This window comes from Durotheca rogersii (genome assembly GCF_024521655.1).
Source record: "Durotheca rogersii strain YMJ 92031201 chromosome Unknown GGS23scaffold_18, whole genome shotgun sequence".
Taxonomy (NCBI): Eukaryota; Fungi; Ascomycota; class Sordariomycetes; order Xylariales; family Xylariaceae; genus Durotheca; species Durotheca rogersii.
This window is the reverse complement of record NW_026251249.1, coordinates 23,706-40,276: the sequence shown is the minus strand read 5'-3', so window position 1 is coordinate 40,276 and position 16,571 is coordinate 23,706. Positions and strand designations below refer to the sequence as shown.

Genomic DNA, 16,571 nt, shown 5'->3' with positions numbered 1-16,571 from the left:
AGGTGGAGGAAGGGAGAGAAAAGGGGATGGCCCTCGAGCACAGCCACGTAAGCATGAAGATGGTCGGTGCCACAGGAGGCGGAGCAGCGTTGATACAAGCATATCATCAGAAACTGCATAACTTACGGCAGATAGGTATGTTATGTACCTAAGGTGCCTAGGCATATATGGGTACCTAGGTAGGTGTCTAACCTATATATAGATGAATACGCAGATACCTATCTAGATCCATTACGTTGGGTTGTCTCGGAGGTACCCAAGCACCGCCTCGTTACGTAAGCGTGCCGCTTCGGCTGTTTCTCTTTCTTCCTCAAACAAACGCATTCCTCCCTCCCGGACGGCCCAATGAGCCTAACCGCGCAGTGGCCAGATGGCCAGATGTGCGCACTACGACTCGCATCCTTCCCATCTCCATGTGGCCATCCCCTTTCGTACGGATAGGACTAAGACGGGGTAGGCTGGACCCGAGCCCATCCTCCAGCGCCTATCCCCCTACAATTCTTCCCTCGGCCCCCCCTCCTCGGGCCTCCCACCGTCTTCTTACTACCGGAAAAATGAGGCCTCACGATCACGACACCTAAGACCGCTCCGAAAATCGTCCATAATCCGTCCTGCTTTTCTCCCTTCCCTTCCCTCCCTCCTATACACGCTCCCCTTTCCCCTTGTTAACTAAGAGAAAGGTTGTAGACGTACGTGCCTTGTACCTCCATAAATCCCCACCGCTTCGTTCCTTCAGGCCTCGACCTTAAGCCCAACATGTCGAGCCAAGATTACTACGGCGGCAACGGTGGCAGCGGCGGTGGTTACCCCCCTAACCAGGGCGGCTATCCGGCACCGAACCAGTACGCTCCGTCGAGCCACTACCCTCCCCAAGGCCAGCCGAACCAATACCACCCCCAAGGCCAGCCGAGCCAGTATTCTCAGGGCCAGTATTCTCAGGTCCAGCCGACCCAATATTCGCAGGGCCAGCCGAACCAATATTCCCCCCAGGGCCAGCCGGGCCACTACCCCCAGGGACAGTATTACCCCCCGAACCAGTACAGCGCCCAGCCCCAGGGCGGCCAGTACGCTCCGTCGGGACACCAGCACCAGTACGGCGCGGCCCCGGCGGCGCCGCAGGCCGGCCAGTACGCCGCGTACTCGCCGTACCAGCAGCACCACCACGACGGGCAGCCGTCTGCGCAGGGCAACTTCGCTCCCTACGGCGGCGCCCCGCCTCCGTACGACGACCGATCGGGCGCGGCGCACGCGGGCCAGGGCTACGCGGCGCAGCCGCACGGCCAGGGGTACGCGCCCCAGGGCTACGCGGGGCAGTACGCGGCGGCGGGCGGCGGCGGCAATCCTAACGACCCGAACGGCGAGCGGGGGCTCGGGAAGATAGTCGGGGGCGGCGCGCTCGCGGCCGCGGGCGCTGCCGCCGCAGCGCACTACTTCAAGGGCTCGCACGGTAGCGGCGGCGGCGGAGGAGGAGGAGGAGCTGGCAGCGCGCACGGACACGGCGGCCTGCCCTCGGCCTTCGTCCCCGCCGCGGCGCTCGCTGCCGGCGCCGCTGGCGTCTACGGCGGGCACAAGCTCTCCAAGAAGCACAAGAAGAGCAAGAAGCATAAGAGTCACAGCCGCAGCAGCAGCAAGAGCAGTGACAGCAGCAAGAGTAGCAAGAGCAGCTAGATTGCCGGGCCCAGTCGCGTGCGTGCGTGCGCGTGCGCGTGGCGGGACGGGATAGAGGTTGGCCATGACGGGGATTAGCGCTACGAAGCGGCTACGAGGACGTTGTATGTTGGGATTAGGGTTATCTGGGGTCTCTATTGGAGCACCCTCCTCTTGGGTGTTCTTTCTCTATGACAACCTCGCCGTCTTGTGCTCGTTGGTCTAGACGTGCCGAGTTGAATGATCCAAGGTAAGTCTCGAGAACGCGGGTTTGTGAACAATCTCAGTCCTACCTACCTATCCGGACCTTCATGCGCATATTGATATACCACGTAGGATGTTGCTCGACTAGAGAATTTGAGGCTTGCGTAACAATATCATTACAGGGATTGACCAACGCGAATACGCCTTGGTATAATATGTCATTATCCCGACTGTGTACGAATTGCACGGACAGCCCAACAATCAACCAGATAAAAACAACAACGCCTAATATCATAAATGCCTAGTGCAGATCCTGATTCTTAGGGCCTCCCCAGAGGTATTCTCGTCGAACGTCCATTAGCTCCAGGCCGTGTTTGGCCTCGAGCATCCTGCGCGCCCCTGCGCGCTTCCTCTGCTCTCTCTCATCCTTGGGGGGTTCCTCGAGGGATACCAACCGCAGTGCTTCGTCGTCGCGCCGCGTCCAGACTCCGCGCGTCCGCTGCGGAAGCTCCTCTCCCCGCTTCAGCATCTCCATGACCTGGCCCGCGTCCCCTAGGCGCCACGTCGTCGCCCGCAGCGCCCGAAGCACTATGTCTCTCGGGTAGCCGAGTGAGCAGAAATGATCCACTACTTGGTCCTCCGTCTCTAGCACTAGAATTGGCTGCTTCGGGGGTTGGTCTTTAGGATGATCCAGTCGCTTAGATGAGGATCCGCCTGAAGTCTTAACAGCGGCTGGTGGGCTCCGAACATATGAATGTGGCAAAGAACGGCGTTCAGCTTTGCCTCTGCTTAGAGTTGGGCTTGCGGTATCATCTTTGGTATAGTTAGCCGTAGAAGGCCTCGGTGTTTTGCCAGCGGGCCCGTCCCGCGAGGACCGCGCGGTGGATCTTCTCGGCGGCGGCGAAGTTGGACTGAGGTTTCGTGTCCTAGCCTTAGGAGTTGGAGATCCATCTTCCATGATTGAGATGGCGGCATCGGACTCTAGTAGGAGCTGCTGCGACGGCGTGATGCCGCATTGTGATTCTGCATCATCGATATTCACTTGCGTGTCTGCATCAAATCCAAAATCCTGTGTCTCTGGCTCGGGGACCTTCTTTGGTCTTTGAAATGGGTTACACAGCTCCCCCAATGTGTCGCGGGATTCATCCTCGTCGGCTTCTTCGTCTACGACATGCCGTAGGGGACTACTCTGTAGAGCTACCTCGGTATTGGTCGCATCAGGCTTCCTGGCGCGGGGGGTCACGTTGGCACCGGGCCGAGGGCGCAGATGAGAGGTTCCATTCACTTCGTCGGGTGTAGATGGAATCACACTCTTACGGTCGATTCTTCGTCGTTTGGGCGACTGTGGATATGCACAGCTAGGGTCTGAGAGCTCGGTAGTGAGGGGTCGTTTTAGAGAAGGCGCCGGCGGTGACGAGGGGAGTGTTGTTTCTGTACCCAACTCCTGATTCTGGCCCTCGCTTTGATCTTCTTCTTCCTCCTCTTCCTCTCCCCCCTCTTCCTCTCCCTCCTCTTCCTCTCCCCCCTCTTCCTCTCCCAGTTGTTCGTTCTCGAAGGCCCTCAAGGCCTCTTCAAAATCGGCGAGATATTTCTCGTAGCATCGTCGTAGCTCGTCTGGGACAGTCTCGTGCTGAACCCAGTCAAATCCCATGGTTTCAGCAATCTGTTGCCAATCACGCTCGGCAGGCTCCATTTTTAGGGAGTCGACCGCACGCCACAGATCCCACATCCCGAAAGTACGGCCACGAACGGTCGAGTGAAAAACCATCGGGCGCTCTTCGCCCTCTAGAAAGTCCCTATAATAGCGATGGAATTTCTCTACCATAGAGTCTTCGCTAGAGATTGACTCACTCGGACCGGAAGACACGTTCCGCGGTTTTTGGCGAGGTTGCGTCTTCTTTGCGGTAGGCAGGGGTTCCCGCTCTTCCCTATTTGCAGCGTGGGACTTGGCCTTACCGTTCGCTACGCGCGGGGCCGGGGCCACATCTATCTCTTCTGTCTCACCCGTGGAAACGTGGTCTCGTACGCTCAGGGATTTCCGTGTCCTGATCGGCGTATGCTCGACTCCAGCGGACCTCGTCACCCTCGGACTACGTGCCGATGGAGATGGGGGTTCCAGGGACGGGCGACGAAAACTCAGGACATCTACCCAGCGACTACGCCACGACTGGTACGTGTGGTGCGGATGCTAGGGTCGGTTAGCTCACGGCCAACGTTGAGGGACAATTCTAACGAGGCAGTACTTTTTTTGCGAGATCTTTGTATATTTCCATACCGCCAGCTCGCTTTCCGGCGCCTACCATCCCCTTGACCCATCTATAGAGGATCAAGTCATCTTCGGTGGTAAACTTCGTCCTCGTTTGCTTCTGGGGCGCCGAACTCCCGGGTTCAGATTGGCCAGACCTAGTCCCGCTGCTCACCCGGACGCATAGGTAATCCTGGGGGTCCTTCAGGGCGCCGGCGGCGACGGAGTCCGTGATGAACCGATAGGAACACGACCCAGGCGGCGCATCCTTCCTCGCGTGATCGTAAATCCTGTAGTTGGCATACTTCTCAAGCGCGACAACCTTGCCACCGTTGCTCTAGCTGGTGCGTCAGCAGTCTATCACGGCAATGCGGATTGGAGTGTTACAGTACATGGACTGCCCGGCTGACGGTGGTTCGGTCGGGAACTCGGCGGCCGATCCAGAATTTCAAGCCGCTAAATACGCCATTGTCTGGAGGAACCGCCGGGGCGGCAGCGCCCTCATAAACAATCCCGGCTGGCATGTCGCCAATCCTCGGACAAGGCTGGATGTGGAGTCGCGGCACTATGTGTCTCGTATCGGCTTTGCTGATGATAGAATATCGCGAGGCACCAGGGTTTCGACGAGGGCGTTCGGCAAGCGATGTGATGGCGATGTGACAGCGATGTGATGGCGACGGGAAAGTGGCTGTGGCAGGATGAAGGGTTCTCTTATGGTCTTCCTGCACTTGCACTTCTCTCAAGCGTGTCCTGCGGCAGCCACGGGCCAGTTCCGTAGATGCCTCGTGGTAGGAGTTTCACGCGACGCGTGATAGGGAAAGCGCGACGTTAGGGTACATCATGCGCCAGCCGGGCAGGTACCAAGTTATGGATATTCCAGGTTCCAGTCGGCTGTGCTTTGCTCTAGGTATATGCATATATCAGTTCTGGCATGCAGTAGAGGTAGGTATTTATGTACCTCCTTCGGATTGGAAATCTTTCTCTTGGCCCGTTCCCCGACGTCAGCTGGGAGCGGCTGGATGACGTGTGCATAGCCTGCCTCACTGTCCGTAGGGCTGGGTACCTCTACCTTAGGTACCTCTCATACGCTATGAGCGCCCCGGTTGGGTACCCGAGCAAAAGCTAAGGAGGTACCTACACACCTCTTCGGAGGCGCCTTAGCTGAGGTACCTACCTGCCTACCCAGGTACCTCCTCTAGGACCTACCTCGGCAGCCAGGTACATGGTGCGCTCCCTCTTCCCACCATTAGCCAGTGATGCGAAGGTACACGACACCTGCCTAAAGTACTGTACCGGATACACAGCCTCATGCTGTCATCAGTCCTACAGGAGGTACCTCCTAACCTAAGGCAAGGTACATCCGGTATATACCACTAGGACGTACCCTTGAATTGTGCTGGATCTCGAGTCTCGCTTCATCATCATCCTCTTCCTCTTCCCGTTCCTCTGCTAGCGACCGCCACGACCTCTACGTATTAAACCGCCAGCTGATGCGCCCATGAGTCCCGTCTATCCTCGCTTGTGAATTTAACCCGCCCAGCTGGTCTCTTTTACTATTCTCGCCGCTGTGTACGGCCCGTCCTCGTGGTCCGCTCAGTCCCAGTCCTCGTCTCCCCCCGTCTTCGCCAGGTTCCCCAGCAGTTTCGCATTTCGGCATCACTTCACGATGCTCCACCCCATTTCCTGCTGACAGGCGCCTTGTTCTGCCCTGTCCTCCTTCTACCGCATTCTTTCCTCTCCTCCGTCCCATTTCCATTCCTCTTCTCTTCCTTCTTCGCGCGACGACTCGGCCATGGTCGAGATCGGAGCAGCTCTCTCTGGCGGCCAATTCAACAGTAAAGAGAGAAGGCGGCGAAGAGGAACGAAGCGGTAAAACAGCGAAGAGGGCGAAGAAAAAAAGAGGACCCCGAGCAAGCCATCGTGCCCAAGATAGTAAAAATAAGACTCCGCGATTCTTGCATCTGGTATTATTCAGAAAAGTCAACATGGGTGCCTTAACGAAGGCGGTCTTAATCGTCCTCGCCATCTCATTCATGACCCTCGTCGCGTTCTTTGGCAGACTTCCGGCTCTAAGGTATGGCAAGAACAACAAACCCCGATCTTCAAATCGTGGCATTACGCCGCGTCGCAGCGCAACGCGCAACGCGTAACGCCTGTCCTGTTGCTCGGCGAATTGTTGAATCGATCAGTAGACGAGAGCAGCACCTGTTGTTTCTATTTTTTGTCATGCTGACCACCACTACCAGGCACACCCCGATAGCCTGGCTGCACCGTGCGATCTGGGTATCCATCCCGGGTGCCGTCTTCGCCCTAGACCAGCGCCTCACCTCTGGCCGCCTCACCACGGGACTAGGGAGCTTCTGCCACTACATCATGTACGGCCGACACCCTACCGTGCTGATCTTCTTTGTGCTGCTGCTCTCCGTCAGCGAGTACATGTACCTACCAGGCGTCTGGCCGCGCCTGGGTGCGCTGAACCAAGTCGCGGGAAGCATCGCCATCTCCCTGCCGTACCTATTCCTGTACCTCGCCGCCCACGGCGACCCGGGCGTCATCACGCCAGCTACTCACGCCCGATACATGTCACACTATCCGTATGACTTCGCCCTCTTCCACCCCGGCCACACCTGCCGCACCTGCAGCCTCCTGAAGCCCCCGCGCTCGAAGCACTGCTCTGTCTGCCAGCGCTGCGTTCACAGGATGGACCACCACTGCGTCTTCATCAACAACTGTGTCGGCTACGGCAACCAGCACTGGTTCCTCCTGCTGCTGCTCTCGACCGCCACCTTGACAGCGTACGGCGCCGCCCTCGGCCTGCGCACCGTCGCCGACTACGCGCGGACCCGCAACCCCAAGTTCGTGCTGTTCCCGAAGCCGCCCGGCTGGTCCTGGCGGGAGTACATCATGCTCGCTACCTTCGGCATCCAGGTTGACGTCGGCGTCGGCTCCGTCACGCTGCTCGCGCTCATGACCTCCCCCCTCATCTGGGGTCTGCTCGGCTACCACCTCTACCTCATCTACTGCGGCACCACCACCAACGAGAGCATGAAATGGCAGGACTGGCAGCTCGAGATGGACGACGGCTGCGCCTTCCGGCGCGCGCTCCCCGCTAACCGCGTCAAGAACCCGCGCCTCGAGGCGCCCCTCGCGCGCTGGCCCGTCGAGGCTATCCAGGTCCTCGTCCGCACCGAGGACGGCACACCGCCCACCGCCGCCGCCGACGGTTCCGTCCCCCCCGGTGCGGGCGAGTGGGAGCGCGTCTGGCGCCTGCGCGACGTCGAGAACCTGTACGACCTCGGCTTCTGGGACAACCTGGCGGACATCTTCCTGCCGGACCCCTTCGGCTCGCGCAGCGCCTTGGACGCCGCGATGGCGGCGGCGCCGGCAGACCTGGAGAGGGGCAAGCGGAGGACCAACAAGAGGCGCCCGAAGGTGTCGAGGGTCGCGAAGTCGGCGGTCCCTGCTGCTGCGTCGTAGGGGAGGGCTGGCGAGTTATCCCTGTACATATATACCCCGCTGTAGAAATATAGTGAAACGGAGCAACTCGACTTTGACGAAGATAACGAGAATACGATGATTAGAATTCAAATTGCTTTGCTTTTTCTACAATGTCTAGGAGTCGTTTCTCTAGTCCTTTCCCGCGTAGCGTCCCCGATATATACATATATCCCTAGATATACAGGTAGAGTAGAACGTCTTGCGCGGCACAGGGTCCTACGGCACGTACATAGGTGTGCACACGATACATATCTCGTGTGCACGACCGGACGCCTCGCGGCTCGTCACCTCTCCCCCTACCCCTTCTATTTCCGAATCGCGCGCGCGAACTTGGCCTCGAACTCGTCCATCTCGTCGGTGCGCGCCTTGGCCGCGTCCTGCTTCTCCTTCTGGCTCTTCTTCTTCTCCTTCTTGCGCTCCTTCTTGGACAGCCGCCGCGCGGGCGTCGGGGTGCGCATGATGTCGGCGAGCATGTCGGCCGTCACGGGCTCGTCGTCGCCGCCGGCGTCGGGCTCGCGCGCCCGCTGCGGCTGTTGCTGCTCCCGCGGCCCCGCCTGCGGCCGTGCGCCCCCGCCGGCCCGGGCCGCCGCGCTGCCGCGCCGACCGCGCTGCTGCGCCTCCTGCTCCGTGATGCGCGCCCGCTCCCGCAGCACCGCCTCGATCTGCTTCGTCTGCTCCGGGAACTGCCGCTCGAGGAGCTGAGCTTCGCGCCGCTGCGCCCGCTGGAGAATGTTGCGCTGCCATAGCGGCCGAGGCGGCTGCCGGTCGCGCAGGCGCCGCCTCTCCTCGAGGAAGGTCTGCGCCGTCTGTGAGCGGTTCAGCCCCTTGATGAACTCGTCGAAGGCCTCGCGCAGCCGCACCGAGTCGGGGTTCGGCTCCGGCGCCGGCTCCGGCTCCGGCTCCGGCTCCGGCGCTACCTTCGTCGACACCTCGTCGAGCGATATCGCGCTGCTGTGAAATGCTTTCGAGTGGAAAAAACCCGTGCTGCTCCGTCTCTTCAAATCGCTCCAGGCCCGTGGAGTAATCATATGCACGGTTCTAGGACTTGTCTCGGCCGAGGCGCGTTCTAGAGCGGCAACGGAGTCCTTAGGGCTCGTGTCGCTTGTGACGACCGCTCCAACTTGGGGGGAAGCGAGCGTTGGTGTCGTATCTTTCGGGGTCGAGGCCTTACCCGGACTCGAGATGTACTGAAGGTCTTCAAAAGAAACAACCTTACCCGACCAACCCCGATTCGTCTCCGCTTTCGGCCGGTTGTCGGTCACCAAGCCAGCCAGGCGAGCGACGACCAATCGCACAACAGCTGTTCCAGTGCTCACGATATCACTGTCCCTTGCACCAAGAGCGGTCACGAATATCTCCCTCTCCCAACTCCAGCCGCTGCTAGGCAGTTTGTTTTCAGCCGCGCGGATGCCCTGCCACAATATGGAGCAAGTCGCGCGCAAATCTTCGATGCCGCCTTTAGCCTTGTCCGCCTTGGACAAAACTATGGCCGTCCGCACTCCGACGGAGCACAGGAACTCCAATATTTGGAAATCGGTATCCTTCGGCCCGACCGCGGCGTCAATCAACACAATCGCCTTGAGGCCGACCCTCTTAGTCAGAAATAGGGTGATGTTGCGTCCCCAGTCCTGTGATGATGCGAATCCATATCCAGGCAAGTCTATCACGTAGCACGAATGGGTGGGGATATCCTCCTTTCCCTTGTACAGGTAGGATTCGGCGGCAATTTCCTTCATAGTCGGCGCTGGCCCGAAGCCGTACGCGTTCATTGACCGAGTCCTCCCGGCCGTATTGCTTATGAAGGCCAGCGCGCTTTTACTCCTACCGGCGAGGGCGTTGATAAAGGTAGATTTTCCAACGTTCGACCGACCCAGCACGCATATTTCGGGGATGCGCGTGTTCTTCTTAAGCTTGTAGAAGTCGCCCTGCGCATACAGAAACTTGGGTTCATTTCTCATGAAGAGTGTGGTCAATTCCTCCGGCAGAGGTTTCCCCGGAGCGGAAGTTACGTAAGACGTCTTGAAGAGTTCGTCGGGGCTGATCTCGACGGGAAAGGACGCTTCGGACTCGGGGACCAGGAAGCCGGCGATGTTGGGGGGCTTTATATAGCGCCTGGGGCTTGTCGAGAAGAAGCAAATCCGGCTCGGTATCTCGCGCAAATGCGCGCTCGCTAAGCACGTCCGGAGGGAGGCCGGCATGGCTAGAAGCGCACGGAGCTGGGCCGAGGGAAGCATTCTCTCGGTTGACTCGCCGTGTTCAGCACACTGAGGTTGTGTGCCATACAAACGGCACAGCGTCAGCTTGACCGAGAAGAGCAGGGAAATAGGTGGATATGAAGCAGCGTGGCCTGTTGAATCTGCCACGGCTTTAGCTAGCAGCCCGACTAGCAGCCTAGACGGCAAGTGGTGGCGACGGGCGTATCCATAGGTAGGTATATCGGATGTTGCTGCACAGGGAGGCGTAAAAAGAGCTGGTGGAAAAGTTGTCAGACACATGCTAGCCGGGCCATGCGCGAGACCCCAGCTTACGTAAGGGGTGAGCTAGGTTATCGTCGTTATCGGCGTTCTTCATTTTCTAGGTACCTATCTTATCGCTCTCTCCTCCTCGTCCTAATCCACCCCTTTCTCCCCCCTTCGTCCTATCGCGCGACTTCGATTCACCGCCGCGTCACGACCGCGCCTATCCCCCATGCCGGCTGCGACGTCCACCCCGGCGCAGATGCGCTCGCTCTACCGCTCTCTCCTCCGAGAGCTCGCGCCCAGAGCCCCCTCATCCCCAGCATCACAAGCGCGATCGCCCCTCCACCAACGATTGCGGCAGAGCTTCTCAGCCGATCCGACGCACCAGCATTCTGTCGAGCAGGCCGAACAGCTAGTCCAATACCTCAGGGCGCAGCGACAATACACGACGCTGCTGGAGCGATACAACCCCGGCATGGGCATGGACGAAGAGGAACGCGTCCGCCTGACTGCCCGCCGGGTCGGCATGGATCTACCTGTAGAGTACAGTCGGGACGGCGGGAAAAGCTGAGGGCCAGTCGACGAGGTTCATGCCAGATACCCCAGGACTATTCCAGATATTTCTTCGATGCCATCTCCATTCGAGCTACGGCAACCTTGGTCTTCCAGCCACGCACCCGGGAGAGCACGTCTAGTCCCCACACACTGGCGTGAGCAGAAGCGCTCACTCGTACTACAACTCTGGCGGCCTTTCGCCAAAGCGGCACGGATACTCGCTTCGGACGCCGCCAGAAAAGAATCATCGACGGCCTCGAATTGTCATTTGGCTGAGGCGACTCGCCAATGTCCGAATCATGGAGTTTTCCGAGTCCTAGTACGGAAATGGGATAGACAAGGAGAACGGGGAAGAGAAGTCCAATGGCGCCGGGCCACCCTTAGAAAAAGCTGGTGTCTACTCGTTAGAGTAGGTAGGTTAACAATACCAGTTGCTGTGTACATTGCAGCGTCCGCCAGGTTACCAATAGCACCATGGCGGCTCATAATACCACCAAGTATTGTCACGAGTCTTCAACCAGCCTCCCGCTAGGAAGTAATTTTGACCTCGATGAAACGGTGGAATTGCCGAATTGGTTTACGTTAGGTATGTTCCTACGAACCCCGCTAGCGGCGGCCGATTCAGCGGACTCCCTACAGCTAGGTAGATACCATCATCACCAACCAGGCCCCGAGATTTGCAGAAAGACGTAGAGTGTTTTTATAGAGCTAGTTATCGCATATATTCATCTATATGAGCCACCTTCGTAGCGTTTTAGGAACCCTTACTAGAAGGTAACGACCATGCCTCTGGTTTACTGGTCACCGGTAATACGCCTTCCTGGCATGTTACGACGGGACTCTGTGGCCCCCCTGCTGTGCAGGGCTCAGTTGCGATGATTAGCGGAACCTGCCTCTATAAACGAAAAGGGACACCCCACACCTATCGCTTTCTGGGCTGTCGCAGTGAGTAATCCTAGAAAAGAAGATGCGTCTTTCATCTCGACAGCTTCGATACTAAGCGGTTAGTCCTAGGCACCACACGAGTTGTACCAGGAGCCGTATCCTTGCTGCAATCAAATACCTAAGTGAGCCTTGCGCCTTTACGCCTGGTCTCTCGTCGAAGCACGTCAACGAAGACCATTGGCGCGGCCTAACGCGCCGATGGACGGCTCTACAGAAACAACGCAAGATGGATGTTGGCTTTAGGAAAGGTTTCGATGCGGCGCTTAAGGTGCCCTACCCGGCCGCGCTAAGTTCAATAGTGTGGAAGCCAAGGGCGGTTTACGCATTGCTAGGACTTACCTACTTCACGGCGTAACTCGGGGGGAAGGATGGCATGCTCAAGGCGTTTCCGAGGACATCGGCGCTCGAGACGTCATTGTCGGTCGACCCCTTACCCAGGGCCTTGACGTACCTACGATCCGGCGACGCGCCTTGAAGCGGAAGCGTTGGTTACGCACCCTTGGTCTCATCTAGCCATGGGCGTTTTTCTCTGAGGAGGTCGCAGACCATCCCAACTAATCCCAGTGTGCCTCACCCCAACCTCTGACCCGACTAAACGGAAAACCCCGCTTTATGCCGAGCTTTATCAAGTTCCTTGCAAGGGTTATGGAAATTTCCTCTCAAACGCATTTCTAACTGCCATGCGAAACTGCACTTGACTAATTCCTTTTCGCAATCAAAAGTTGCCTTAAAAGTGCATATCAAGGTAATATATTAAAAGGTGTCTAATAGTGGTGGTGGTACAACTACTTGGTGGTGGTGCAACTTAGGCGCCTAGTGGTGGTGCAACCAACTGCATAGGTATTGTAGTAGTGCAATTAGCGCCAGTGGTGGCGGCAGTAGGTGGTCGTTCAAGTGTAGTAATGGAATTAACCTTAGCTCGACTACTCCGTGTTAGTAGACTGTATCCTACTCAGGAGCACTATTTAAGACGGCTGGAGGCTGGATAGCCGTTTCAGGCCATCTCCGATGCAAAAGAATCAACTTGCACTCTACTGTGGAGTCGAGTCTGCCGCCAAGGCGAAGGCTGAGCTGCTCCGAGGTGCACTTTTTGGTATCAATTCCCGCCGTTGCTGATGCGGCTCAATCCTCATCGAAGAATGATTCGCTGGTTGGAGCTGCTGCCTTACGAGAATGCATACACCTCGGATTTTTTTTGAGCCTTCGAACCTAGCCAATATATGCCGGGACACCTCAGGCGGCAAAAAGGCTGGGGCGGCTGCGAATGATTAGCTGTCATGATCAGACACGTTACTCTGGGCCTCGGTTCGCCTTACCAACACCCGTGGCCGCAATGCCACGCGGCTCTGCTCATATGAACGACTCCACCAGCGCGGTTGGCAGTGAATTGGATGTTCACGGCTCGAAGCTATCACCAGCAGCTTATCACCAACAGTTCGTGCCCGCTAGCGAATAGAAGGCCAAAACGCCAACTTCGGCCGGGGTGGGCGATACAAACTACCCCGCAAGCAGCCACCAACAGCCAACATGTCAAAAACACCCCCACGTCTTGCCGCCTAAAATAACTGCCTATCTAGTTTGCGACCACAACAAATCTCAACGACTGCGACGAAGCCCATGATCTCGGCAGGTCATTCCGTGGGCCAACCTGAGCGCCGATGGAGAATAAAATCCCCCCTACATGCCTCGACACGTTCCTTATAATGGACGGCAGAATCCCCAAGACGCCGCACCACCTCTCTCATGCGAACCCATCCAACACTTTGCAAGAGAAACCGCCGGACGCTGCTACAGACAAGGATACAGGTACGCGATCATCAATGTCTCGCGAAAGCAGACGATTGTTAACTCATCCGATACAGAGCTTCAGAGCCGCCGAGAGCAGCTCACGGTAGACGCTCAAGACGCGACATCAGTGCAGACGGCGAAGAGGCAGCTCGACGCGACGTCCGAGAGCGACCTGTTACCCTCGAAGAGAGCCCGGTTGACGCAGACGGACGCACAATTCCCTGGGGTTGCCGGGAAAGCAGAGAAGACGGACAAGGTATGGAGACGGTCCTAGACGCAAGCCAACGACTAACGGACATCACGCAGACGACGCTACAACAGCCCAGGCCTCAGCCTCCCAGGCGACCATACGCCTCCTTTCTCAGAGACTCCGTCGACCCCGTCCATCCCGAGTCTGTCGACACTTTTGTCTCCGAGTGGCTCGAGTCTGTTGGATCAGAGCGAAAAGAACACTGCCGGTCGGATAGCCAGCTTCACCGTCTAGACAGCCCCGTTTCCAGGCAGCTCGCCAGATCGGCGCCGGAGATGGGTTCCAGACGGGATGCCGACAAATTTGTCATTCCGCCCACGCCGGGTTCTTCTGGGTCTCGTTCAAATGCAGCCACGGAGTCGGTCGCACCGTCGGGTGCCTCCAGCCGGTCGTATTCGAGGAGCCTGGTGGAGGACCAGCTTTACCGGGATGTGAACCTGCCGGCAAACAACATCTACATGCGCTCTTCCCGCGAGCAGTTCCCGGAACATATTGCTACTCTCATTGATGATGTGCGCAGAGACCGCACCTCTCCAGGGCCGTCGCGAGAGGAGGTGTGGGAAGATACGGCTTTAGAACGACTTTCACTGGGCGCCAGTGAACCTCAAGTGGAAAATTATTTTAGACGTGAAATTTTTCCTGACCCGGGCCCAAGCGACCCCCTCGAACGTGCCGACAGACTACCAATGTCCAGGCACGCCGTCCCCAATACCGGGTCCCAGTTGAAAGTCAGCAATCCGGTGCCCGACATGCTCTATGGATACAACCTCCATAACGCCTTTCCTCAGCAGCAGGGGCAGCTGGCCTCTATGGGCTCGGAGATGGTAGCAAACAGTCAGAACTTGATTTACCCATTTTTCGTCATCGAGTTTAAGGGCGACGGACCGTCTGGAGGTGGGACCATTTGGGTGGCAACGAATCAATGCCTTGGCGGGTCTTCATCGTGTGTCAACATTGCCGAACGCCTAAACCGCCAGCTGAAGCAGTGCAAGAGCAGTGAAGTCAGTACGATTAACAGTGCCGCATTCAGCATCGCTATTCGTGGCACAGAGGCCCGACTCCACATCTCGTGGAAGCATGATGACCTTCGGTACTATATGGCGAATGTCAAGAGTTTCTTGCTCCAAGAGCCTGATGATTACATACAGTTTCGCAAGTACGTCCGCAACATTATTGATTGGGGAAAAGATAAGCGACTGAAAGAGATCCGGGCCTCCCTCGACACCCTCCTGGAAGAGAGCAGGAGGAGAACTTCTGAGGAAGCAAAATCTCGTCCCCCACCTTCGGAGAGCTCGGCGAGCAGCAGCAAGAGGGGCAAGTCATCTTCACGTGGGCAAACCAGCGGTGCGGGAAGCCATAGATCCCCGAGCAGCGGAGCCGACGATTACTGGACCTGGGATGACAGATATAACAGATGGTATCATATGCATTCCGATGGGAGCGTCACGTGGGATGATGGAGGGCAGTCATCGTCTAGGCGTCCGTGACCAGTAATGGGCTTCACCGGAGTTTCCTCCTGAAGCAAACTGTCACGATACCTAGCTTTGCTCCCTACTACCTCTCTCCACGGTTCATGGTGTTTCTTCCAGTACCTGTCGCATGGAGGTGGGGATACTCTCGGCTTTTGCGTTTGCTTTACCTATTTGTCACGTACAGGATCAGCCCTGATAAGCCTACATACTACAAGTGTAGAATGTAGGCGTCTGCGTTTTACGCGACATTATTGTCTTTGTCTCGTAAAACGTAGACGCCTACATTTATGCTTTTGCGGAATGTAGGCATATAAGGGCTGGTTCAATTGGCAGTATTTGTACGCTTTTTTTTTTGCGTTTCTTTAACAGTTTGGTGGGCGACTATTCATCGTTGCGTTGCATGTCATTCACTACCGCAGTCTTTGTATAATAGGGAGAGTTCATATGTTTTACATCTTATACGATAGTGCTATTAGTTAGCAGCAGCACCGTGACCCTAGGCTTGGGTAACAGTAGCGCAACCACTTGGGAATCGTAAAAGTAAATCTGCCAGTAAAACCACCCCCAATCCTCTAACAGAATCGTCCCAGAAGGCTCGGAATTTAAAATTAATAGCCTGCCTTTCGAAGCTTCGAAATCCCCACTGGGATGAAGTCCACTATCCCCATCATACTCACGCCGGTTACAGACTCGACACCCCTCTAAGGAGAACGCGTTCCCAAGTTTCATCTCACAGACAAAGTTACTCAATAGCTATTCGTTAAACGGCATATTATATCGCAGAGCTTGATTCTTCATGGAGCTTCCTCGCAACTAATATAAACTATAAGAGTGTGGGAGTTGTCGTTAAAGCAAGGTAATACCTGTATAACTACCCGTGCCCAGAGTCGCTGGACAAAATGCCTGCGGGCCCCGTGATCAAGCTTCTCGCCAAGGACTTCCCTCCGCCAGCGCAGAGTAGGCGAGAAGGGGTGGGGGGGGGGGCGCTGTGGGGAAGACAGGGGCTACGGACCACGAGGAGGAGGACGTGGGCTGGACGTAACATCCCCGTCGTCGACTACTTCGAGCGCTACAACGCAGCATGCCAGGGAGACAGCTGGCGCGAGGACTACGCGCGCCCGCCCTTGACTTCGTGCGACTAGCGCACGCAGAACGCGGTGGGATGCTAGAGGAAGGGGAGCGCGGCGAGGGATGCCGGCGAAACGTAGCCGAGGGACACGCTGCCGGCACAGACGGAAAGGAGAGAGGGCGGCAGTCTTCCCCGGCTGCAGCGCGTGCGGAAGAGAATCTCGAAACTCCAGCCTCACTCAGGGTAGCGTGTTACTAAAGTTAAAGTACCTACGAAATCTACACCTTTTTTGCGGCTTATTCCATTGTCACTAGCCTTGGGAAACTCGTGAACTTTCGGCAGGTATGCAAATGCTGGATATTAGGTGGTCGTCATAATATGGAAAACTTCTCATTTGCGTAGCCGTGGTGAATAAGACGATCGCACATGATTATTAGCA

At 57.1% G+C, this 16,571-nt stretch overlaps 6 protein-coding genes across 6 annotated transcripts; 3 read left to right on the top strand and 3 right to left on the bottom strand.

Moving 5' to 3' along the window:
* Positions 1-656: 656 nt before the first annotated feature.
* On the bottom strand, positions 657-1,943 carry GGS23DRAFT_145183 (uncharacterized protein). Its single transcript, XM_051511294.1, has one exon. It carries the CDS (start codon positions 1,732-1,734, stop codon positions 733-735), a length of 1,002 nt encoding a protein of 333 aa, XP_051370009.1. The 5' UTR covers positions 1,735-1,943; the 3' UTR covers positions 657-732.
* Positions 1,944-4,778, bottom strand: GGS23DRAFT_145182 (TRF2-interacting telomeric protein/Rap1 C terminal domain-containing protein). Its single transcript, XM_051511293.1, has 3 exons — positions 4,489-4,778; positions 4,095-4,433; positions 1,944-4,039 (listed from the first exon to the last, which is right to left on the bottom strand). Exons 1-3 carry the CDS (start codon positions 4,618-4,620, stop codon positions 2,153-2,155), a joined length of 2,358 nt encoding a protein of 785 aa, XP_051370008.1. The 5' UTR covers positions 4,621-4,778; the 3' UTR covers positions 1,944-2,152.
* Positions 4,779-5,419: 641 nt separating this feature from the next.
* GGS23DRAFT_576133 (zf-DHHC-domain-containing protein) lies at positions 5,420-7,690 on the top strand. Its single transcript, XM_051516841.1, has 2 exons — positions 5,420-6,170; positions 6,343-7,690. The coding sequence occupies exons 1-2, from the start codon at positions 6,082-6,084 to the stop codon at positions 7,571-7,573; spliced, it is 1,320 nt and encodes a 439-aa protein (XP_051370007.1). The 5' UTR covers positions 5,420-6,081; the 3' UTR covers positions 7,574-7,690.
* GGS23DRAFT_576131 (uncharacterized protein) lies at positions 7,666-10,047 on the bottom strand. The gene has a single exon (XM_051516840.1). It carries the CDS (start codon positions 9,826-9,828, stop codon positions 7,900-7,902), a length of 1,929 nt encoding a protein of 642 aa, XP_051370006.1. The 5' UTR covers positions 9,829-10,047; the 3' UTR covers positions 7,666-7,899.
* A 235-nt stretch (positions 10,048-10,282) lies between these two features.
* Positions 10,283-10,624, top strand: GGS23DRAFT_598462 (uncharacterized protein; the record flags this gene model as incomplete). The annotated part of the gene is made up of 1 exon (XM_051518785.1): positions 10,283-10,624. The coding sequence occupies one exon, from the start codon at positions 10,283-10,285 to the stop codon at positions 10,622-10,624; it is 342 nt and encodes a 113-aa protein (XP_051370005.1).
* A 2,632-nt stretch (positions 10,625-13,256) lies between these two features.
* Positions 13,257-15,078, top strand: GGS23DRAFT_598461 (uncharacterized protein; the record flags this gene model as incomplete). The annotated part of the gene is made up of 3 exons (XM_051518784.1): positions 13,257-13,359; positions 13,416-13,597; positions 13,648-15,078. 3 exons carry the CDS (start codon positions 13,257-13,259, stop codon positions 15,076-15,078), a joined length of 1,716 nt encoding a protein of 571 aa, XP_051370004.1.
* Between the last annotated feature and the right edge of the window lie 1,493 nt (positions 15,079-16,571).